The sequence below is a fragment of the Panthera onca genome, chromosome A1 (assembly GCF_046562875.1).
Source record: "Panthera onca isolate mPanOnc1 chromosome A1, mPanOnc1 haplotype 2, whole genome shotgun sequence".
Lineage (NCBI taxonomy): Eukaryota > Metazoa > Chordata > Mammalia > Carnivora > Felidae > Panthera > Panthera onca.
In genome coordinates, this window is record NC_138339.1 from 214,420,118 (window position 1) to 214,443,725 (window position 23,608).

Consider the following 23,608-nt stretch of genomic DNA (forward strand, 5'->3'; position numbering starts at 1 on the left):
AATTGGGACATCTGCTGACAGCAGTCTCTTGGAACCCTCCCAGTCTCCATTCGTTTTCTCAGGGATCAAGTCAATTGGCTCTGTTATCCTTTCTGGGATGGGAGATCTATCAGGGGGCTGGAATGGGAGCCCGCAGGGCCCAGAGACGTGGATTTAAAGTGGCTAAGAGGACACAGCACTTACTAGCATGCCACACCCCCCCTGTCTTCACAGCCTGTTCTCTCCCGGTGTCGCTTCTTTAAATCCTTGTCGTCAAGACCGCGTTGCTTTTATGGAGAGGCTAGTTAGGAGTTGGTTAATATGTTACCATGATCCCTAAGTAATGGGCTTCATCTCTTTTTTAATCGTAACTAAAAATAATCCACTAACCCACCTTTAATTTTTTCTTTTTTTTTTTTTTTTTGCTAACTTACCTTTTTTTTTTTTTTCCCCCTGCAAGCCTCAGCTCAAGTCAGGCACTGTTCTCACAGAAATGTGTCACTCTTCTCAGCTTGTCCTTGGTGCTGTGCCCTTCCTTCTATCTTTGTACGCGTGCTTTTCTAAGCCAAACATGTCATGAAAAACACAATAACTCCTTTAGGTCTGTCCCGGTTGCCACCTCGCTGGGATTAGTCACGATTCAGTTCGTCTTGCAGAGCCTACTGCCCTTCTTGAGTTTCTCCTCCTTCAGGTTGTGGGGCCAGTGTCTTCTCTATATTTAAGAGAGTGTCATGTCCTAACAGCTAGCCATGCCGTCTGTGGGTTCCTCTGCCTCATGTCACGAGCCTTCCTGGTGAGAGGATGACGGAAGCCTCGTGTCACTATTCTCTCTGAGGCCAGGTGGCTGGCGGCTCATATGTTGTATATTTTTATACAGACGGGGAAAATATGAAAGCTTCCAATATTAACGAAGGTGCTGATCAATGATCTGATTCTCTTGAAAGACAACGCTCCCATCACCTCACTCTGTTGACCCACTCTTCCCATGATGATTGGTTGGGCAAAGTGCTCTTTTTAGAAATAGTGTCCGTGTACCTAGGATAGGTAAATATTTGGGTCAGGCAAGTAATAAGGAATGCACATCGTATCCGTTCTCCTGGCGAGATTGTGGGAAAGGATCAGGACCGGGGAAATGTTGGCATTTAGGCTCATGCACTCTTATTGGCCACCCTTACTCCACTTCGTGTGGAAACAAAACAAGTTAACGAACCTCCAAGAGGTCACAGGACCCCTTAACTATATGGGGAGTGATGTGTCACAGCAGTCTTGACCCTTTGCTTCTTGGCTTCTTCCCTGTGGCCTTCCTCATTCTCCACACATGCCTTTAATGCCTGCGGTGCTGATAAGAACAAGATAACAAAAAAGAAGGGAGAAGAACCAGGAGAGCAGCAAGGGTACAGAACGCAGAGGCCCCTGGCGCAAACATGCACCCAGGGAACACTCACCCCCTCATCAGGAAATCAGATAAGAGCACCAGACCTCCTGGGGCTGCCCTGAGGCCCCCAAGATGTGAGTCCAGCCCAGGTACACGGTGGTAGCCTCTAATACATTACCCCGTTGACATGCAGTTGGAAGGAGGCTATCTAAATGCACCCCTCTTCAGAGTAAGTAAATTTCCACTCTCCATGATTGCAAAAGGGCTCTTAGGCAAGACGCTTCTTTGAAGCCTGACCGGTTGGCAGGAACAGGATGAGAGATGAAGAGGCCTCAGAGAGGAGGGTAGTTCTGGAATCTGCCAGAGGTAGGTTCAAAGCCTAAGATTCACTGTCAGCTGGACAGCCTTGGACACGTTATTTACTCTCTGTATCGATTTCCTTATTGATCAACTAGGGATAAGAGTAGCCCCTCCAAAGGGCATTGACTGGCTCCGGGGATATTAAGCGCTGGCCCACAGCTCGACACCTGCAGCCTCAGTCACTACCACCATCCCCATCAGCGTAGCCCCGATAGTGGCACCGTGGGTGGGAGGGACTGGTGTGCCATGGAGGGGGCTCAGGTTTCCATTTGCTTTACATCTTTCCCGGCTGGGCCTTCCATGGGCAGCCCATGAGCAAGGCTCAGCCACTCACATGGGTCTCGCTCTTCAACGGTAGGCCCGGCCTCTTCACTCCAAGGATGAGTGTCTGCAGTTTGATAACATTCCATTCCGAGGGTGTGAGCCTATCTTTCCATGATAAAGCTTCAAAATCTTCCCGACCTCCCCACGCAGGGGAAAGGAAGAACCCACCTACAGACTAAAATCAACAAACAGGGGTTTGTAGTTTACGTCGATATCAGAAATATCTATTTCTGATATCTCAACCTGAATACACCACTGTTTTGCTATAAAAGTTCTCTTGGTGAGATACAAAAGCTCTGGGAACAGTACGTTCTTTTGAGACACAGTATTATCCAGATAGAGGACATCTCAGGGCCATATGGTTCTTTGTTTTGTATAATTTGGTAACTAGCTGTATTGTTAGTATATACATCCTATCAGAAATCTGAAACCTGTTTCTCAGAAAGCCTGTTACGAGAAAACGTCATATGAGGTTTATGTTATGAGTTATGAGTGTCCTCAGATAATTATTCCAAACTTTTCTTGTTCAAGTCTTGCTTGGCCTGGGACTTTGTTTTGCTTGGGCCTTTTTAACTGGTTACATTTGTCTTTACTTGATTTCCTAGGGCCCCAGATCCACACTGAAGCCTTAAGGATTCAAGCATCCCGCCCCCCGCCCAGCCCCCCTTAGAGACTCTGCTGTGTTTTTCTTCTCTTTTTATGAAAACACTGTCTTCCATTTCTGCAGGCAGTGGGGCCTCTTTCCAGATAAGCACCTCATCCTGTCTCTCCTGGCCCTTGGTTTCAAACCTGCCTCTTTGAGAACCGTGTGATAGCTTCTGAAGAGTGCTGGTTTTTATCTCGAGACTCAGAGACAAGCGTGACCCAGAATGTCTGTCTGAGGCGGCAAAGATGCCGTCGCTCAGACCGGCCCGCCGCTATCTCTGGGAGACACTTGCAGTCCTGATGCACTGCCCCAGACCATGAATGAAGCCAGTCACCCTGCTGTAACCCTGGATTTTCCTCTGCTTTTGTCCTCAGCTCCTTTAAGAGTTTTCTAGACAAGGATTCTGAGGCCACGCCCAAGCTCCAGGGGAAAGTGTGCTGCAATTGATTAACAATGTCCATCCTAAACCTGGTGTGGACAGCGGGGTCCCGTGCTCCCCCTTGCCATCCCTGGCCTTTCCGTGATGGGAGTGCCACGGGGTTCACAGGACAACTGTCTTCCGCATTCCCAGCTTTCCTCTTTGACCAGAATGCCCCCTGGACTCCACGAGATTGATTAGGTCTTTTCCTTAACACGTTCGTTGTCCAGACAATCGGGCTGTTTAGTCAGCATATACGCGCATCTTGTGATCCTGTAGCATGATTTCCCTTCTCCGAGCCCTGTGTGAAACTGCACGGTGACAGATGGCAGCGGTCCGAGACCAGGCTCTTTGCAACCTGCTTGTCCCCTCCCCTGTCCTTACCCCTCACTGAGGTTTCTACTGGGATTAATGGAGTCCCCGTTTAATTCTTATTATCCCTTGATTCCCAGAGGGAAACTCTCACACATCAGCCGTGCCCCAGCTCCCTCCCTCAGACCGTTTCTCCCTCATGTATTCCTAATTTCAATTTTATTTCTCTCTCTCTGGCCAAGCCTGATATTCATTTCCTAATTAGGGATTATGAGAATTTTAATGGTTACTGAAGCCTGAGCATTCTTGAAACTGATGAGCTTATATCCCCCATCAAAGGGGAACCTCTCGGGTAATAGGATTAACGAGTGGCTGTTATTTCCTTCAGACTTTTCTATTTCCCCGTGTGAGCATATATGACTTTTATAATATAGAGAAATACAGAAAACTTTTATAATCTAGAAAAAATTAAGTGTATTTTAAGAAGAAAACATCTTGACTAGTGGTTTTTAGCCTGTTTTTAACAAGCAGCCAAACTCTGTTCATATCTTAGGAACAAATGAAAGAGCAGCTGTTCTGGTGGAAGTGGGATCTGTGTGAGTGTGTGTGTGTGTGTGTGTGTGAGAGAGAGAGAGAGAGAGAGAGAGTGAGTGTGTGTGTATTTGTGTGTGTGTGTGAGTAGGCGTGTGTGTGCATTTGTGAGTGTGCATATGTGTGAGTGTGTACATATTTGTGTGTGTTTACATTTGTGAGTGCGCTTGAGAGTGTGAGCGGATGTGCGTTTGTGTGTGTGTATGTGTTTGCGAGTGTGTGTCTTTGTCTGTGTTTGTGTAGGGGGTACCTCCGGTGTTGCTGGATATTCTGGGTTTTTTCCATCCCCGGACAGGAACAGACATCTGGACCCTCTTTGCCCATCAAATAGGAAGCTGCGTCTGGCCCGGAGCTGGCCTCTGTCATGACAGAGCTCATGCCTCTGAGCAAACGGCCTGCTAGGTTTATTTGGCACATGAGTTGTGAGTAGTCACACTGTTTTCTGGGCAGGGACATTGCTTTTGTCTGTCGGTTAAGGGGCTGTAGGCTCCCGTATCCCCCAGGGAATCTGCCTGTGGACACAGGGGAGGTGGGAGAGATAGCATGTCATAGACCAGGGCATTTTTCAGGACAGCCTATTCAGAACGGATGTGAAGAAGTAAATCCCTGAGATGTTCTTGGCTGGGCCTGAATCTCTCCCATTCCCCAGTCTCATGTTTCAAGTGGTCCAAGGATCTCCCTGTACAGAAGGCCTCTCCATTTCTGGAAGGGCCAACACCCCTGTCCTTCCTAGGACCTACTGTTTCTGCTGAGAACAGTGTGGAGGAGGGAAAGGATCAAGCCACGTGTGTGCCAGCTCCAGGGCCAGCCTCCCTGGGTTTGAAACCCAGCTCTGCCACCTACTAACCATGTGGCCTTATCCAGCTTATGCCCGTTCTAAGCCTTGGTTCTCCCATTCTTAAAAGACATGAGAATGGTCCCTAACTCCTAGGACCTTGGGAGTTGATTGTTAGTCATTATATTCATGGCCCTTAGTCACGCTCTCTCCCCACATCTCAGCCTCCCAGGCAAGGTTCTGATCAAGACTCTGAATGCTCACAGAGAAAGAAAGATAACATTTGGATCTTCCTAGTGATTTTGCTTTATGGTGGTAAGAAAACTTGTAGGGGGGAGCATACTAGCTCTGAGATCCTGAGGAAGCTGTGGTGATGTCAGCCAGAGGTTGGTGGGGTCACCTCTGTAGGGGCAGCGGGAGCCTCCTCTCTATTTCTAGAAAGAATTCTTTATATAAACTAGCTAATAGGGATGAGCAGGACCTGTTCATACAACTGTCTTGGCTACTTACTATACACGTATATTTTCTCTTCTCGTCACATAATCCCTACGAAGGAGCTATGGTACTCGTTTTTCCAGATCGTAAAACTGAGGCTCCTAGAGGAAATCAGCTAGCATCGCACAGCTAAAGAGTGAGAGAGCCAGTACCCAAACCTGAACTCGAAACCCTATTACACTGCCTTCCCTCCCTCTTACCACTTCTCCCAAAAGTACTACCAAGCAGAAGGTTTCCACCCACCTTAGGCCTTCAGCATATGACCATGTATCGAAAAGAATTCCTGTTAAAACATCTCCTACTTTCCCTGCCAGAAAAGGTGCGTTGTCCAGAGGTTCCACGTATACAGCCATCCTGGGTCTGCTCCCAGATGGATAAAGCCTTGACCCAGCCGTGGGCTGCTTGTTGACTGGGCCACCGGGGCACCCGACCTCCTTACCCTTTTCTGGACCTTGCTCCAGGACAGATTTGAATTCACCATGTCTACAGGTCGACCCAAAACACTGGCCTTTCCTGGAGACCGCCAGAACTGTCTCGAAATTGTGACACCCAAAGTGGCTGTCACTCCCCTGAGACTGACAAGCAGGATGTTTGAGGAGCTGGGCAGCCTTGGAGAAGGTCTTCTATTTCACCACAAAGGGAAGACTGAGGACATGCCTCTGCCGAGAAACTCCTGCCTCGAGACCTGACATGGACACTCTGGAAAAGATGTCTCCTCAGCCACTGGCTCCCTCAAGGTGACCTGCATCCTCCCTTGTTCCATGCCCTGTACCCTGTGCCTCATGGAGCATTTGGGTTTGTGTCTGGTCTGCGGCTCGAAGAGCGTTTCTGCTGTCTGCCATTTTACTGTGGATAAAGGGCATCACGCTCTTTGCTAACGTCCCTTCTCTTCACAGTGCCTTTCTGCCCTCTATCCCAGGCACCTCTGTCTTTCCCCTCGTCTCCATCTCTGGAGACGCTACCAGGAAATGCTACCGGAAATAGCATCATGCCTTCGACTCCCTTTGTGCTGATTCTTCCTGAGAGCTTAACCCGCCTTTGCGATGTCTCCTTTCTTGACGTTTCTACTTGTCTCTCACAGGACCTATACTTTTTCCTACCAGCTTTTTCATTTTTTAAATGGAAAATAATCAAAATGATGTGATTTCTAGAGTGGTCTTGTCCTCCTCAATGGTATTCCTGTGGCTTCTCTCAATCTCTCTTCTCAGCAACTCTCTTGAGCTCGCTTATCATCAACCTTATTTTCAATAAAAGTGGCCTTCTGAAGCTTCCTGTTATCTTGCAGGCAACTCCGGCAGCCTCCCACTCTCTAGCTGTCTCCCTTCTGTCACCCCTGTGTCCTGGCGCTCCCAGTTAGCTGAGGTAGGTCTATCTCCAGGGTAAGAGTGGGCTGGGATGACACAGTCCCAGGCCTTAAGGAGTTTATGGTCTTTCATGACTTTCCTTCCCTGCCAAAGACCGGGCTCTTGCAACATCGGAATCTAAAAGCAGTTATTTGATGTTGTTTCTTGGTTCGCAAAATAATTCTCTGAGGTTTATGATGTGTGTTTTCCTCCATGCTCTTTGCAATTATTCACCTTTCATTTTCCTCCAAGAAATATTTACTGAGGACCTGCTACGTGCCTGGTGCTGAGCTAGGCCCAGGGTGGTCATGAGCAAAATCATCCACGGTCCCTGCTGTCCTGGAGCCTACAGTCTGGTGGGGAAGCAACATAAGTTCACCAAGTAGTCATGTTGAAACCTGCACGATTTCAGTCATGAAAGTGGAGGAGAGACATGTAAAGCTGTGAAAGCATATAAGGCAAAAGGCTGGGCAAGTGGTTCTCAAAGTGTGGTCCCTGGACCAGCAGCCTCAGCATCACCGGTGACCCAGTTAGAAATACACATTCTCAGGGCACCTGGGTGGTTCAGTCAGGTAGGCATCCTACTCTTGATCTCAGCTCAGGTCTTAATCTCAGGGTCCTGAGTTCAAGCCCCACGGTGGGCTCCCCCCTGGGCCTGAAGCCTACTTAAAAAGAAATACACATTTTCATTTCCCACTCTAGACCCACTGGATTAGAAACTCTGGAGGTGGGGCCCAGCTTCTGTTTTCACACATCCTCAGGAGACTACCATACACACGCAGGTTTGAGAACTCTTGCCTCAGATGGTCAAAGAAAGCTTCTCTGCAGAAATAACTTCTGGATTATAAAGGAAAACTAGGCAATAGGGTAGGGCGGGAGAAGTATTTCGTACAGAAAGAGTGGCATATGGAAAAGCCCTGTAGTAAGAGCAGAGAGTTTTGAAAACATGAGGGATTAGCCCAGGAGAGAAGAGTAATATAAGATACGTCTGGACAGGTTGATAGGACCAGGATATATAGGTCATGGAGGCCACATCAAGGATTGGGCAATAGGAAGCTTTTTGATGTGCTTGAAACACAGGGATGACACAATCTTACTTGTTTTCATTTAAAGAATAAATCTAGCTACAGTATGGAGCAAATATTGCAGAAGAGCAAGGGTAGACCAGTTGGAGGTCATGGCAGGGGTCTGGGGAAAGATGGCGGTAACTTGCACGAAGGTGGTTTCTGGAGGGATGGGGAGAAAGGCGCATAATCACAAGATTCTTAAAGTCCGCAGGTGTTGGTAATCGGTTGGCGATGCCGAGGATGACTCTTGCGTTTTGAGTTTATATGCAAGATGGAGGGTAACGAGGCCAAGTTCGGCAGTGGGAAGGGATCCTGAGAAGGTCCTGTTGAGTTTGAAGCGTCTTTGAGCCACCTACGTGTAGATATCAATTCAATGATGGAAGGTGTGGGTCTGGAGCTCTGGGAAGTCAGGGCTGGCAATACACACAGGTGAGTCAGCAAAAGCTAAGGGCCAACTAAAATTGTGGGGCAGGGTGAAGTCACCCGGGAAGTGAGAATGTGAGACATGAGTGAGAATAGAAGAAAGCCCGAGTGCTCACTGAGAGGTGTCATTATTCTTGTTTATTGGTCAGATGGAGTTAGGATGACCCCTGTAAAACCCATTTAGTGTAAAGAGCCAAAGAGAAGAAAACTAGAAAACCAGGGAAATATAGTGTCACAGAGGCCACGGGATGAGAGGGTATAGGAGGGAGTGGTCAACAATGGTGAGTCAGGAAGTCAGGCAGGAGGTAGCTGGAAACTGCCCATTGGATTAAGTGACATGGAAGGCGCTTTGTGTCCCTAGCAAGAGATATTTTCGGTGGAGTGAAGAGAGCAGGAGCTAGAATAAAGTGGATTGAGGTGGGAATTGAAAGCAAGGAAATGGAGAAAGTGAGTATAGACAGTTTTTTAGAAATGGTTGCAAAATGGAAGAGAGGGCACCTGTTGGTAGCAGATGTGGACTCGGGAGGATTGTTCCGGTTCATCTGATTGTTGAGTGTGAATGTTTCTTGTGTGCTAAAGCCTGAGGATTTCGTTGGAAGGGGATGGTTAAATAAAAGAGAGATGTGACCATCCGAGGTCACCAGAGATCAGGATGCCAAACAGGTTGGAGAGGGCAGGGGCCCGGGGATTCTGTAGCTCCTGCGCTAGCCTGGATTTTTCTGAACCCCAGATGCCCTGACCTGGAATGTCTGCCTGTCCCTCCTTTCCTTGGCATCTCTCTTCCCTGCTGTCTGGCTTACCCACGGCCCCTTTCCTACAGCCTGCTCAGCTGTTTTCTCAGCTTTGTTCACCCACTGTTAAGTTATTAACTTGTCAGGGTCCAGACTCCCCACTTCCTTTCCCACTTTGAACCCACTGTTGGCTCCCTTCCTGGTCGCTGCCTTGGGAAGCCAGCACGTGGAAAGCCAGGGTGACTCTGCGGGTCATTACTGGCAGGCACAGAGACGTACAATTAACGTAATTGCTCTAGAATGTTGAAGGCTTCTTAAAGACATTGATACAACTGAAAAAGGAATAATAAACGCAACCCACTCTCCCTTATCTCAAAGGTGAAGGCAAATGGTGAACTTAAAACAGACTTTATTCAAAGTAATTTCTCCAACCAGGTTCCATTTTAAAGAGTCACCTGTACACCTGTTAAGGACCATCAGATTTTTACATTTAATTCACAGATTCAGTAGGGTCAAGAGTGATCTTTAATTAGTTCTTAAAGCAGACTTAGGAACTGGTAAGTTGCTTTACCAGAAGTGTTGCTACTCCGAAACAAAAAAAAATCTCATCTAAGACTCTTTAGAGAAATTTGCAACCGTTCCGAAAAGAGAATTGAGTGGCTTTATCATTACCAAGCACTTTTGAAGTCATGAATTAACTTAATGGGGCATGATGGACCTAAGGCACAGACTGTTTCCTATTTGTTGACCTACTTTCCGCTGATAACGATGTCCTGTCTAAAGCTAAAATGAAGGGAGAAATAACATTTTTGAGCATTTTATTATGGGCAGATTTTTTTTTGCTTCTATCATGATCTTCATTCCTTGCCATCCTCTGAGATGCACATTATCTACAGCTTTACCAGTAGAGAAAGCAGGGCTCCGGAACTGTGTGGGAGTTTCCCGAAGTTCACACCACTAGGGAGAGGCAGGTAGCACCTGGTACTTGAGCTCTGGTCTCGCGCTCACGCACAGAGAAGCAGCGGTCATGACCGGAGAGATGGTCATGCAACAATAGCAGTAGCTCCCACGCATCGAGCCCTCAGTGTAGGCAGAGCCTTCCTACGTGTCGTTATCGTTTAATCCCTATGACAGCACCGCAAGCACCATGGTTCTCATTTCACCCAAAAGGAGGCGGTCTGGAAAACGTTAACTAATCCGTCCGGTGAAGAACTGGAATTCAGACCTAGTTCCATCTGACCCTGCCCTTCCACGGTAGACTTGTTTGTCAAGGTTAGGGATGCTTCCCTGACCCCAAGAACAAAACATGAGGCATAGTAGATGTAGATATTCTTTTTCCTAATGTTGTCCAATATACAGCTGCCTCCCAGCACTCCCGTTGAACCGGAATACGGCATGTTTATTTAACGTTTGTTCCTTGTCAGCCCTGGCAGGGGAGGACAGGAAGGTCAGCCATTTCTGTGAGCTTATCCATTTGGGGAAGGTACTTTCTCACCCCCTCAGCAACTTCTGCTGTCAAGACCCACCCCCAAACCCGGGATGGGCCAAGGAAACTTCCGAGCACAACCATAATGGAGGATCACAAGTTGTTGAATTCACTCCTTCGAGAGGACAGTTCACACAGAACTGGCTAACTTCGATTTTCTGTGTAATTCTAAATGGTCTTTGTGTTCAGCTTGGTCAATAGCAACATAGTAACAGGAGAGGGCCCAGCACAGGCTGGTTTGGTAACACCAGAGAGGTGAGCGGAGATCATCACTGAAATAAAGGACGCAGAAGCAGAAATGAGCACAGCCAACCAGAGCTGTTTGGGTCTCAGATCAAATACCTTGCACACCCCGCGCCAATACTCCATCGGGGCCTTAGCAATGACTGTTTTTCATTATGGTCACACTGAACCTTCGTGAAAAATTAATATTATGTCAGGTTTGGTGTATATCCAATTTAGGAGAGTAGTGATGATGCGTGCAGGGTTTTTGTTTTGGTTTAGTTTCGGTTTTTTAGGAAAAAAATGCATTCATGCTTTATCTTTCCTTCAAATCTAGCTGTCCAAGGAAGATCCCCCAAGGCCCTGTGTGTTACTAACCTCTGCACACCCAAAGCACAGTACCTGGGGCACAGTACGTGCTCACTAATGTTAGATGATGGAATGTCAAGGGCTTGTTTCCCGAAGGTTCTGGATAGCCTGCTTTAGCGTGGCCGCTCAGCTCGTCCCTGTTTATCCTGTTTTTAGACGGGATTAAATGAAATGATACCCAGCCTCACCTCCAAGAAATCACGCAGCACGTGGTAGTGACAGTTCTCACCTGTTCTCGTCCTCATCAAGCCTGACCACCATTGCCCACTGGGGAGGGCGTAACAAAGACGCTGCGGCCTTATTTTCCCCGGGACACATTCAACCCCAATAGCTAGAACCGGGCTGGGGGAGCTAACTCGCTCTTAGCAAGATAAGCGGGGGTGCCAGGTGGGCTTCCAGGCTCCCCACCCCCTCGGTCAAAAAATCCTGGTGGCTCTGGATGAGAGGTAGCGGCATTTCAGAGAAGTTACAGGCAGCCAGAAGATCTCGCATCAAGGGCTACCGGCATCGAGGGGCCCGGTTTGATGCATCTGCTCCAAGCACCTGGCCTGCATTCCCTGCTCGGGGGCTGCTCATTTTCCAGGTCACTGCCGTTTTGAAAAGGCAGCCTCGCTGACCTGTGAAATGAGTGCAGTGCCTGTATGAAAGCCCCGTCCCCTCTCCCCAGCAGCCACAGGACACTTCTGGGGAAGGGGGCCAAATCCGTGAGCGCCTGAGGGATCTCTGGCCTGAACTCCTGATGGAATTAGCAGGAGTTATCTATAAATCCCCGAGGCATCCATCAGCAGACAGAGCAAGGCTGCCTTTTTAAAGAAGTTCACTGACCTCTTGTTAACTTAACTCCTTGTTAGGAAATATCTAATCAGCTGGATGCTAACATGTCAAGGGCCCAGGGGTCAGCAGAAGCAGGGTTCGCTGTGGGCTTGGGTTTCCAGCTGTGTGCTGCCTGCTATCTGAGCTGTCTTGTTTTCCTCTTTCAGCTATCTTTCAGATCATTCAGAGCATAAGGATGGGCATGTGAGAAGGCCTGGGGATTTGACCCTGCCCCCTCCCTCTGGAGGGCGGAGGACCACTTAAGCTTTTAGCCAGGGATCTGTGGGAAGCAAACAGCCAGCACCGAGTAGAAAAAAAAGGCTCCCTCCATTGTTCCCTGATCACTTCATCGTGGATGTCAGACCACATTGCCTTCTCACAGGACATCTTGGTACATCCGTGTTCTCGAGCGGAAAGGACATTTTGCTTTTCTGTTGGTGGGATTGGTAGCTCCCAGATGTCTGCGGCAGCACCCTGTCTGGTTTTGCCCCTGGTCTCACAAATGTATGTATGTGGCCCTCCGAAGGATCACCAGGTTACTTTCTATGGATACAGCCTCTCCTCCGTTGGGGATTGGTTTTACGAATAAATGTCTTTGTTCAACCTTATACCATGTGTGGGTTACAGTGAGAAACGTGAAGTGAAGAACATGCCAGAATAGCTCCAGGTGGGGTTGGGGTGGGGGGTGGGGGACAGGACTAGACGTTTGGGAAAGGGTCAAGGAATCTGTGGCTGGGGAATTAGAGCTAGATTTACCTTCAAGGTCTTGGCCCAGAATGAAGCCCTGGGCTGCTCTCATGACCTTGGATTTTCCACACATTTTACTTTTTTACTCTTTTTTTTTTTTTGGTTTTGGGCGGGGTTTTTTTGTTTGTTTTTTGTTGTTCTTTTTTTCGATGCAGAAAAGCCACCTACAAAACGTGTCAAGGTTCGATTAGCTGTTATCTGCTCTTTGTCTGTCTTAGGACTTGACGAGGAGCAGGTGTCTGAGGCCTCTTTATGAAAACCAGCCAACCTCAGGACCCAGGAGGGCTGGAGTCTCATCTCACTCTGGGTGGTCAGCCTGGAGGCTGGGAGAGTTTGGCCCAGGGCTGGTGGGTGCACACCTCTCCCTGGCCAGCCTCCCCACAGCCCCTCAGAGTGTGGTCTGCCTACATGGGCATCCCAGTGTGTGGCGGGGGTGGGGCAAGTGGGAGATGCATCTCGAAATGCAGACTCCGGGGTTCTACCTCAAGCCTGCTCAATTTAAGTGCGGCAGGTGGGGCCAACGCTAATGCTTTGTACAAGCTGCCTGGGTGAGGCTTACGCACTCTAAATTTTCAGGACCACAATCCTGAGAAGGCCCGGCTAAAGAGAAAGTTTTGTCCCATTCCAAGCAGCAAAGACAGCCCGCACTGAAGCTTGCTATTAAGCGAGGCCTATCCTGCGGGCACGGCTGGCGGAGGAAGGGGAGAATCGGCCTGCTCGGTTGTTCTGACTTCTGCTACGGCCTCAGGAAGTCCGAGGGGTGACCACAGAGATCGGGATCGAGATTAAAGATGTTCAGTGTGCAACTTTAAACAGTCCTGTGTTGCTTCTTAAAATTCCATCTTTGCATTCTTGGCAATTTTGTTCATTCCTCAATATTGGGAGAACTTTAAACGTGGAAGCGGTGGCAGTGGCCAGGACTTCTGCCAACCACTCCGGGGGCTTTGTTGGAAATGGTGCACTTGGAAATGGGCCGGGGGGGGGGGGGGGGGGTGAGCTTTTTGTCCACTGGAGTCTTTTACGAAACCCAGACCCTTCAGTGATATTCTTTAGGGCCTTCTTTTCTCCCATCCTCCTCCTCCTCCTCCCCCTCCTCCCCTCCCTCTCCCTCCTTCCCCTCCTCCCCCCTCCCTCCCCCTCCTTCCCCTCCTCCTCCCCTCCCTCTCCTCCTCCCCTCCCTCTCCTCCCCCTCCTCCCCTCCCTCCTCCTCCCCCCCTCCCTCTCCTCCCCCTCCCCTGCCTCTCCTCCTCCTCCCCTCCCTCCTCCCCCTCCTCTCCTCCCTCCTCCCCCTCCTCTCCTCCCTCCTCCCCTTCCTCCTCCTCCTCCCCTCCCTCTTCCCCCTCCCCCTCCTCCTCCTCCTCTCTTCCTGCTGAGAAGAGGGTTGTAGGCCTGCTTCAAAACCAGCAGCCCCAAGGACAGTCTACCACCCTTGTGCTCCCCACCACTGCCACCGCCAGGCCCCTCCCAAGCCGGCAGAAGGCATCTCCCACCACGAGAACTGCACACGAGATGCTCTGCGAGCTGGTCCCCTCATCCTGTTGGCTCTGCTGCCTGTTCTCTTCTAGGTCACTGAGTAAGACCAGTGTACTGTGAAAGATCAGACCTCAGGGCTCCTGCCAAGAGGCCAGAGGAAGAAAGGCTGCTTGACGTAGTTTACCTGGTCCGTGCTCCCTTACGTGGCCTAACTCCCACATGGCCTAGCCTTGCTCCAAGTCTGGCCTTTCTCTTCCTGCCCTAACAGCATACCCGCCATGAAAGGCCTTTGCTGGGCCCACGCTTTGCGGGTCTTCCCCCACCACCAATTGGATTTTTCCCACAACAGTAACAGTCAACAGGATGATAATCCCTATTTTCAGGAAAGGGAAACTGAAATTTAGCCAGATCGGGCTCTGGATAAGCCCCGCTGTCCCCAGGTGACAGGTGTGGCCAGCTGAATCAGCTACTATTGGTAAAACTTCCTGTGATTGATTTATCTCCCCAGGCTACTCGGATCATCCACAGATTGGTTTCCTATTACTTTTCAGGGAGCCTCCCCGAAGTTCTCGTGTGTGACAGTCTGCCCTCCCCGGTGACTTCTGTCACTCTTCTGAAAGCGGAGACAGGGCTGCCTAAGTACCTTAGGGTCATGGTTGATTTATGCCATACGGCAGAGACGTACAGACATTTTTTGCCACGACCCACAGTAAGAAATACTTGGCAACCTAAAGCACAACGCATCCACCAAAACAAGTTTTCCAGGACAACGCTTATCCTTAACATATGTCATGTACTCTAACTACCCCCTCCCCGTCCCCAGTCTCTTTCTTTCTTTGTTTTTTGGTGTGTTTTGTTTTTGTTTTTTTTTTTTTAATGCTGGTTGCGTCCCCCTCAGCTGATTTTATAGCCCATGAATAGGTTCCAACCCACAGTTTGGAAACGCTGCTCTTCCACCGAAAATCAAGCCCCTAGTGGGAGACGGATGAGCAGGTCTCATGAGGTGAGAAAGTCTGAATCTCACTTTGCGTGCTGGTGAGAGCCTGGCGTCACAACGGTCACAGCCAACCAGTACCTCCTGTGATACGTGAGCGCTTTCTCTGGGTATGTAAATTACAGTGGCAGACCCTGCAAAGAGAGCACTAGCGACCCCTTGAATTCATTGTAATGTGAAATAAACACCACATTCCATTTGTCAGCAATCCCTTGCTGTTCGGTACCATCTCTTGGGGTGGGGAAGGGTGGGGTTTTTTTTGTTTTTTTTTTTTAATTTTTTTTTTCTAATGTTTATTTTTGAGACAGAGAGAGACAGAGCATGAACGGGGGAGGGTCCGAGAGAGAGGGAGACACAGAATCTCAAACAGGCTCCAGGCTCTGAGCAGTCAGCCCAGAGCCCGACGTGGGGCTCGAACTCACGGACCGCGAGATCATGACCTGAGCCGAGGTCGGATGCTTAACCGATGGAGCCACCCAGGCGCCCCGGAAGGGTGGTTTTTAAAGCTGGAATCCATCCAGGGTCTGCAGAGAACCAGAGTCTCCAGGGACCACATGCATGCGTGTGTGTATCTTTTTAGCGTCCAGAAGATTCTGATGCTGCCCATCCACCAATTAGCATCTGGGAACAAACTGGCCAGCTTAAACTTTGACTTAGTTTAAGCCGAAGCAAGGACTCAGCAGGAATACCCCCAAACTGAGCACTGCATCGACGCTGTGCAAGAGCTTTTCCTGCCCGCGTTTTAAGCCTTTGGGGTTCTCCACGGAGTTCGGCAGCAATGAGACGCTGTGTCTTGTTTTGCTCCAGGTCTTGTGTGTCTTTGTCGTCCCAAGTAGATCACACACCGGGGTACAGGGCGCTGAACCTCAACTCCCAAAGCTCTGCCCATGGTGCAAAGGCTAAGGGCTTTTTCCACGTCTCGACCTAAAAGACAATTCTCATCCTATGCAGACAGGAGAATATTCTAACTTCGTGTCCGGGTGCCGCCATGTTATAGTAACAACAGAAAAGCTGTCACTCAGCCAGTGGGTGCTTCCTTCTCGCTCACACAAGTCTGACCGGTGCAGGCTGGCAAAGCTTCCCTGCGAGGGGTGTCTCCAAAGGCCAGCTGGCATAACACAGGGTCACCGCAGCATAGAAAGTGAGATGTAGGAGAGACACCACCCTGGCCCCGGAGGTGACGCTTCACTTCCACGCAGCATGACATTGGCCACCGCCAGTCTCATGGCCCAGCCTGGGAAGACTGGGAAACGTTGGGGTGCACGCGGGTATTCGGTGAACTCTGTTTCTGCCGTAACACTGACTCTATTTAGCATTTTAGATTCAGTGTTTAGTTGAGGTCAGTTTTCTAGCCATCACCTTTTCTTATCGAGGAAAATTTAGATTTCTTCTAAATCTCACTGCTCTCCTTAGGCCTCGAGGGCCCATCTGTGCAAAGCTCACAGACAGTGGCTCAGAGTAGGCCAGCTGTGTGCTACGGGTAAGTGACCACGGCATTTAGCACCCCAGCCAGGATACTTGTAGGCATGAAATGGGATACTATAAATAATCATACCAGGACACCAAACGTAAATGGTGACTGTCCTGGGCAGATCAGGATGTACGGTCAACCTGCCCGCGGATTGATGCACAAACTGTCATCTCGAGAGACACTGGATTAAGTTGGAAAGTTTTGCACTTTCACAAGCCCCTCGTCCATAGCATAAGGCAGACTCTCCTAAGAAATTCAGAATTTAAACAATAAAAGTGATACGGGTAACTGACTTGCCTCGGCAGAGCTGTGAGAACACCCAAGGATATCAATCCTATTTGTGTCCCAGGGTGAGTGGGGCATCAGATGGGACCCTGGGCAAAGCCAAGCCAGCCCCTTAATGGCGGGGCCGGGGGAGATGCCTGGAGTCAAGTTCCATCTGTGAAGTAACTAGAAAGTTTCAGCCTTGGATGTTCATAATGCTGTCAAAACAGAGGCATAAACTGTACCACTGACCTCTTGAAAGTCCTCAGTATACACATCTATACGCAGACTTCTATTTTTATCTTACTTGGACCGACACAAACTTTAAATAATTGCATCAGGGACACAATGAGAGCTTAGTAGAACTGCATGGAGCTCCAGAAGAAAAGCCCACATGAATAGTTTTTAAACTGGCCATGAGATTGGTATAACTAATCCATTTCTTCTTGGTGGGAGAAGATGAAAGGAGGTACAGAGAAGAGAAGGTAAGTCACTGCTAAAAAGAAAAGGCCAGAAAGAAATAAGTGTAGGGGCGCCTGGGTGGCTCAGTCAATTAAGCGTCCAACTTCGGCTCAGGTCATGATCTCATGATTCGTGGGTCCGAGCCCCGCGTCGGGCTCTGCGCTGACAGCTTGGAGCCCAGAGCCTGCTTCGGATTCTGTGTCTCCCTCGCTCTCTGCCCCTCCCCCACTTGTGCTGTCTCTCAAAAGTAAATAAAAGAAAAAAAAGAAAAGAAAAAGAGAAACAGGCATAGAGTCATCACCCAAATTTTACTGCAATGTATTCTTAAGCATTTTGCAATCTTCACACGTATTTAGGTTTTTCAGCCCCCCCATAAGATCGGTTGGACCCACCAGCAGCTTTTCTGGAGGGCTTGCTGCGTGCCAGAGACGACTCAGGTACTCGTGAGAATACACTTGTACCCTCGTGTCCACCGCACTAAACAGCCCTCGGGGAGGTACTATAATTATCCTTGACTTACCGATGAAGACACTGAGATGCAGAAGGTTTGAAAAACTTGCCAGAGAGGCTGCTGCTGGTGACCAGGGGAGCTGGGACTCAGACCCAGGCAGCCGGGTCCCAGCCTCTGAGCTCTTTATCACGGCACTGCCCTTAACAGGGCCTAATCATAACGAACAGAAAGGGCTGGTTTGGGTTTTGTTTCATTTTTGTTTTCACTGCTGTGTATTCCAGACATACAATAGTGCCTGGAGCTCCATAATGGTTCATGAAAGGAATGAATGAATGAGTCAGCAAGGAGTAGCCTCTTGGTGAATACATACTTTCAGCAAGACGGGAGTGGTGGGGGGAGGCAGAACTGAATTGTAGAAATGGCCCAGGACCAGAAATCAGGCCATTGGCTTCTCGCCCTGGCTTCTGCCCATCACTCTTTTCTCTGGACCTTGATGTCCTCAGCCATACATTTGAAGATGTCCTGCCCTCTCGCGTCACAGGGCTGTCGTGGGAAGCAAATGATATGATGTATGTGACATTGCTTTGAAAAAACTGTAAAATGTGTGCAGATTATATATGCACGTAATTACATCTATGCATACGATTATATATGTAATCATTGCTGCAACCACATAATGATATAATAATTGCTACTCAGGACAGGTGGGGACTGCATAGGTTAAAAAAAAAAAAAAAAAGATTCACATTCAAAATCCTACCCCTACCAGGACCCTGTCTTAGAACAACACGCTCTCAGCAGCAAGAATGCCCAGACAGGAAAGTGTGGATGGGCCAATGCAATCCATTCCAGCTGATGGAGAGAATTCAAAGTTCAGATAGTATCTCGGTGCCATGATTATCTATATTATTGTTATAATCAATAACAGAGGTTAGGCGAGACTGAGAATTGCTCTGGGCTCTGGAGGACCATCGGAATCTGTCAAGAGGCTGACCGACTGCTAGTTTCACTCTGATTGTATGTTTGTCATCTTCCAATCTCCTCATATGTCACTCCTGAAGGGAGCGGATGCAGGACATGTGGTCAACTCACATGGAGCTGGAGATTCCAAAAGGATGGGGAAGGGGGGCTGGGGGAGGAAAGGAAGATAGAGAGGAAAGAAAGGAGGGCGAAGGGAGGGAGGAAGGAGGGAGAAGAAAACGGCGGGAGGGCAGAGATTTTCCGACATTTCAGTGATTCGCCTTATCATCCACTCGGAATCCCCGGACGTGATTTGCTTGGGCCAGGCCACAGGCCCTGCCTGTTCCACCTCCCACACTCTCGACCTTCACTCTAGAACCACATCCCAGAGGGACGCGTCCTCAGGAAGGATGGGAGAAACTTGTCCAGTTCTGAGACCTGTATTATTTCTGTATGAGAGAAAGCCTTATTTCTCCTCTGTCTTTCATCTTAACTATCATTTTGATAAACATCTTCAGACTGGATAAGCTGGTGGTGGCGGGGGATGAGCGAGAACAGAACAAAGGTACATTTCTGGCGATAAGGCGTGAACAGGACTGTCAGGGAGTAAGACGCAGGAAACGGGCGCTAGATGCTGCAGACTGAGCGTGTCTTCGGAGCTCAGGACGAGCAGAGAGCCGGGGCCTGGGGCTGCTTCCTGGGCTCGTAGGCTCCTTAAAGGCCTCACGAGCACGAAGTCACGTCGTGTGGCCCACAGCATCTGGCATCCTTGGGACCCCCCCACCTTTCACACTGGTCCTGGGGGCACAATCTAATTGTCCTTTGAGGAAGTCAAGGTGGTTGCCAGAACACAAGACGACTTTCAATACGATGGTGGCACAAAAGGTATCTGTTTATTAGGCAGACCTCCACTGAATCGGTGTTTGCCCTCTCTTCTGGTAGGTGTTTTGGGAAAATAAAAGGAGAGAGGTTGGTGGCATTGTTCCGTGCTCTGTATGTGGGAAAACTCAGGCTTTTTACATAGTAGGAAAACACTCCGTTTGTTCCCTGCCTAATACGGTGGAGAACCTGGCCGGGGGTTTCTTTGCTGCGAAAAGCAGAGGATGGAAACCGAGCAGGAGTGTGCAGTTCTGTGAATTAAGGTCATTTACTGGCAGAAGTCACCAAACCTGTATTTCAAGGGACGTCTCTCCAGCTCTCAGTCTCTTGGGCTGGCCTGCAGCCCTGAAGGGACTGGGCTTAGCTCCAAACCCTCGCAACCTGAGCGAAACCCAAAAGATGCCTCTCCCCATTTTCTACAATCAGGGCCGCTACCTAAAATTATCATTTATTTGTGTTGGAAAAGATTCCTGCTGCTTTCCAACCTGGCCAGCCTCCCCAGGGGCTGAGGAGGGGGAAAGTCACTGATGTAATCACCCAGCTTGGGATTTGCTGCCATTTGCACCCGGGACAAGAGGAAGCCAGCACATAGCCTCCCCTGCGCACCAATGCCACAGGGAGGCTGGGCAGAGTGCCAGAGGACCAGCCATCAAAGCAGCCCTGAAAGCGAGGGCTCGCGCTTTTCCCTAGTAAGCCACCTTGACAAATATCCCTTGAGGGGGCCGGGGGTGCCTCTTTCTGCCTCTGTCCGTCTCAGTCTCTCACCAAGGAGCAGTTATCGCTACTCTGTGTCTAACACGACTACTTATTCTCTCCCCTGGACTTGGGTGTTCAATTAGCATTGCCTCTTCAATCTGCACGAGCTGTGGCCCGCTGGCTGGTCTCCAGCGTCCCCCCCCCTCAGTCCAGCGTAGGCTGCAAGCCGTCCCCTTTCCCCAAGCCAAGCCAGCTCTTGCACTGTCTCACCTGAGAGGCCCGAAAGCTTCTGGATGATCTCCCGCAGCCTCAGAGGGTATGGGGCTGACGCAGACGGTCACTGGGCCTGGTGATCTGCCCTTTGCTTGGGGCCGAGGTTCTGTTCGTGCAGCCACCACCAGCTCCAGGCACCAGGACAGTGCCGGGGACAGCAGTGTTTTCCAGGCCGCCAGCGCAGGAGCCGGCCCCGCTGGGGTAGAAACCCTCCTTGGGACGCTTCTCAGCCTCCACGGAGAGAGGAGATCACATTTTTTAAAAGTTAACCCAAAAAGGCCCCCTGTGATGGCCCAGACTGAAAATCAGTGTGGACCCGTGTCCCGCCCTTGACCCTTCAGAGCCATCACAAAGTGGGGCAGGGCCTCAAGGCACAGGTGGGGGACGGAGCTCCAGCCGCACAGCGTCGTCAGGGCCTGGAAGGGCCAGGACCCATCTCCGTCCAGGGAGCCCCGGGCTGTGTGGGCTTCACCCTCAATCCGACACAATCTGGGAAGGGGTTCCCTCTGGCCAAAGATGGGAGGAGACCCAGAGGGTTCACAGGGGTAGGAGGGCAGGCACAAAGGCTCGGGCGCACCGCGGAGTCTTTACTATTAGGGCTGAGGCTGTACGTGGCCACCAGGCCCCTCTGTTACCATCCCTGGGACCTAGATGGCTGTTGCCAGGCAGACTCTCAACGCACAGTGTGCTGAGGCGCTTCAGGGAATCCAGAAAATCGTGTTCCTTCACACAATGGAGGCTGCGCTATTTAGATTTAAAAATACAATGAGGGAGGAAGAGGAACAGAGTCAGCTTTATGGGAGAAGGGCCAGACAAGGGAGCCCCGCCCAGATTCCACCTTTCGTTGCATCGCTGGGGCTTCCGGGACCAGCTCCTGCCCGCACCACCACCCGCCCCCCCCTTCCCTTCCTCTCTCTCGTCCACCACACTCTCCACCTCTGCAATAATCAACAACGTCCACATGGCACTTACCGTGCCAGGTACAGTTCCAAGTTCTCTTCAGGACACTTAGCTCCCAAAACTCTCTGAGGAAGGTTGTTTCTTTGCATCATTTCTCCTCTCTGCTGCCTCCGTCTCTACTACACCCTCCCCCACCCCCCTCCCCGCGCCTTGGGTTTTCTCACACACGCATTTACACACACACCCCCCCCCCCCCCAACAACCTGGACCTCTGTCTGTCTCTCACACGCGGCCTCGTCTACGGTTTCCCAGGAAGCGAACCCTCTCCTCAGGGAAGGAACGGCCTCAGAGAATGAAGACCTTCATCAAGTTTTTCCTCTTGCTGGGCCATCTGGAGATCGGCTGAGCTACCCTGCGCTGGGGTTGCCTGGAGGGGCCCGGGGGCTGAGTCCCCCCTCACTCCATTAAAGCTTGTGGGAAAGGAAGCACACTCCCCTGCTTATGGCAGCCCCGCCGACTCCATGCTGGGCTGCCTGATCTGGCAGGGCCCCGAGCCAGAGCCGGGGCTGGCTCTGGGGAGGGGTCTGCCCTGTCTTCTGAGGGAGGAGACAGGCAGAGAGCAAGGGGGGAAACGACAGAGGACAACCTCCCTTCGTGGAGAAGGCCGTGTGGCAGCAAGGCCAATTAGAGAATGGGGACCATGGATTCGGATCCTGGCTGGCCCACTAACTACGCCAGGATGCCTGGCAGATCACCAGCCCTCAGTGGGTTTCCGGTTTTCCCACAGGGAACTGGATTATATTCTTTTTTTTTTTTTTTATTGTTATTATTTTAGGGACGGTTTTTCCCTTTCAAACAAAATCAGAAAAACCCCATGTATAAAAATACACGCGAGCCGGGGCAGGAGGGCTCAGCACCACGCCCTCAGCAACAGCCCTGACCAGATTTGTTCCGTTCATAAGCCTTTCAGAGGGCAGACTGTGGGCCCTCCATGGCATCAGGGTGTGGGAATGTTGAACACGGTTCCCTGGCCACCGGGAACCTACAGTCCAGCGGGGAGAGACCCATGCAAACAGACAACAGCCACACACCTTAATAGGTGACAAAATTCAGGGGCGTCAGTCAGTTAAGTGTCTGACTTCACCTCAGGTCATGATCTCACGATTCTTCATGAGTTCAAGCCCCAAGTCAGGCTCTCCACTGACAGTGTGGAGCCTACTTGGGATTCTCTCTCTCTCTGCCCCTCCCCTACTTGCTCTCTCTCTCTCTCAAAATAAATAACCTTTAAAAACAATAGGTGATATAATTCTCAGGAGCCACCCACAAACAACCGTTGTTCACCTCAAAGGAAAAGTGATCTACAATCGCTCATCCACTTCTGGGCACATACCCCAAAGAATGGAAAGCAGGGACTCGAGATATTTGCACACCCGTGCTCAAGGCAGCATGATTCACAATAGCCAACATGTGGAAGCAACCCAGTATCCTTCGGTGGATGAACTGATAAGCAAAACGTGGTCTGCACGTACAATGGAGTATTGTCCAGCCTTACGAAGGCAGGAAACGTTCTGACACATGCCACATGAATGAACCTTGAGAACATGACGCTAAGTGAAATAAGGCAGTCACAAAAAGACAGATACCGTATGATGGCACCTGTATGGGGTACCTAGAGTAGTCAGAGTCCTAGCGACAGAAAGCAGAATGGTGGGTGCCAGGGGCTGGGGGAGGAGGAGTGGGGAGTTGTCGGCTAATGGGTGTCGAGACAAGACACCCACGAGACATTGGGTGTCCTCTTCCGGACAACATTTCTGGAGATGGATGGCGATGATGGTTTCACAACAACGTGAATGCATTTAATGCCACTGACCCGTACACTTCAAGATAGTTGAGATGGCAAATTTCATGTTACGCGTCTTTTACTCACAATAGTTTTAAAAACTGTTGATGTGGCTCAGGCCACTCTTGATTTCGGTCCAGGTCATGATGTCACGGCTTGTGAGATCGGCCCCCACGCCGGGCTCTGCGCTGACAGCATGGAGTCTGCTTGGGATCTTCTCTCTCTCTCTCACTGTCTCTCTCTGTCTCAAAATAAATAAACACTAAAAAAAAATTGTTGAGTCTTTGGGTCAAAAGTGGCCAAGGTTTCGCATGGGCTGTGGTGGAGAAGTATAGACAAGGCTGCTCAGCCTGCTGGGGTTCCAGGCCCCAGGCCTACCTCTATTCCACCCCTCCCCCCCCACCCCACCAGGCATAAGGAATCTTCTTCATGGTCTCAAGGATTTTGCATGTGCTGTTCCTCTCACCAG

At 50.1% G+C, this 23,608-nt stretch overlaps 1 protein-coding gene and 1 long non-coding RNA gene across 10 annotated transcripts in view; one reads left to right on the plus strand and one right to left on the minus strand.

The window, feature by feature from the left end:
* Nucleotides 1-13,297, plus strand: part of SERP2 (stress associated endoplasmic reticulum protein family member 2) — a 22,797-nt gene extending 9,500 nt beyond the window's left edge. For 3 of the 9 annotated variants that reach the window (XM_060637131.1, XM_060637134.2, XM_060637135.2), the window contains exons 4-5: nucleotides 5,765-6,012; nucleotides 11,897-12,337. In XM_060637131.1, coding sequence (XP_060493114.1) covers nucleotides 5,765-5,964 — 200 coding nt within the window. In that variant the 3' untranslated portion in view covers nucleotides 5,965-6,012; nucleotides 11,897-12,337. Of the gene's footprint in view, nucleotides 1-5,764; nucleotides 6,013-6,194; nucleotides 6,420-6,560; nucleotides 6,638-11,896; nucleotides 12,338-12,694; nucleotides 12,824-13,052 lie in introns of those variants that run through there. The other 6 variants (XR_013550188.1, XR_013550187.1, XR_009611435.2 and 3 more) reach the window with 6 other exon arrangements.
* A 4,160-nt stretch (nucleotides 13,298-17,457) lies between these two features.
* On the minus strand, nucleotides 17,458-23,376 carry LOC144612956 (uncharacterized). The gene is made up of 3 exons (XR_013550192.2): nucleotides 23,227-23,376; nucleotides 20,397-21,143; nucleotides 17,458-18,134 (listed from the first exon to the last, which is right to left on the minus strand). It is a non-coding gene; the product is annotated as an uncharacterized LOC144612956 (long non-coding RNA).
* Nucleotides 23,377-23,608: the final 232 nt, after the last annotated feature.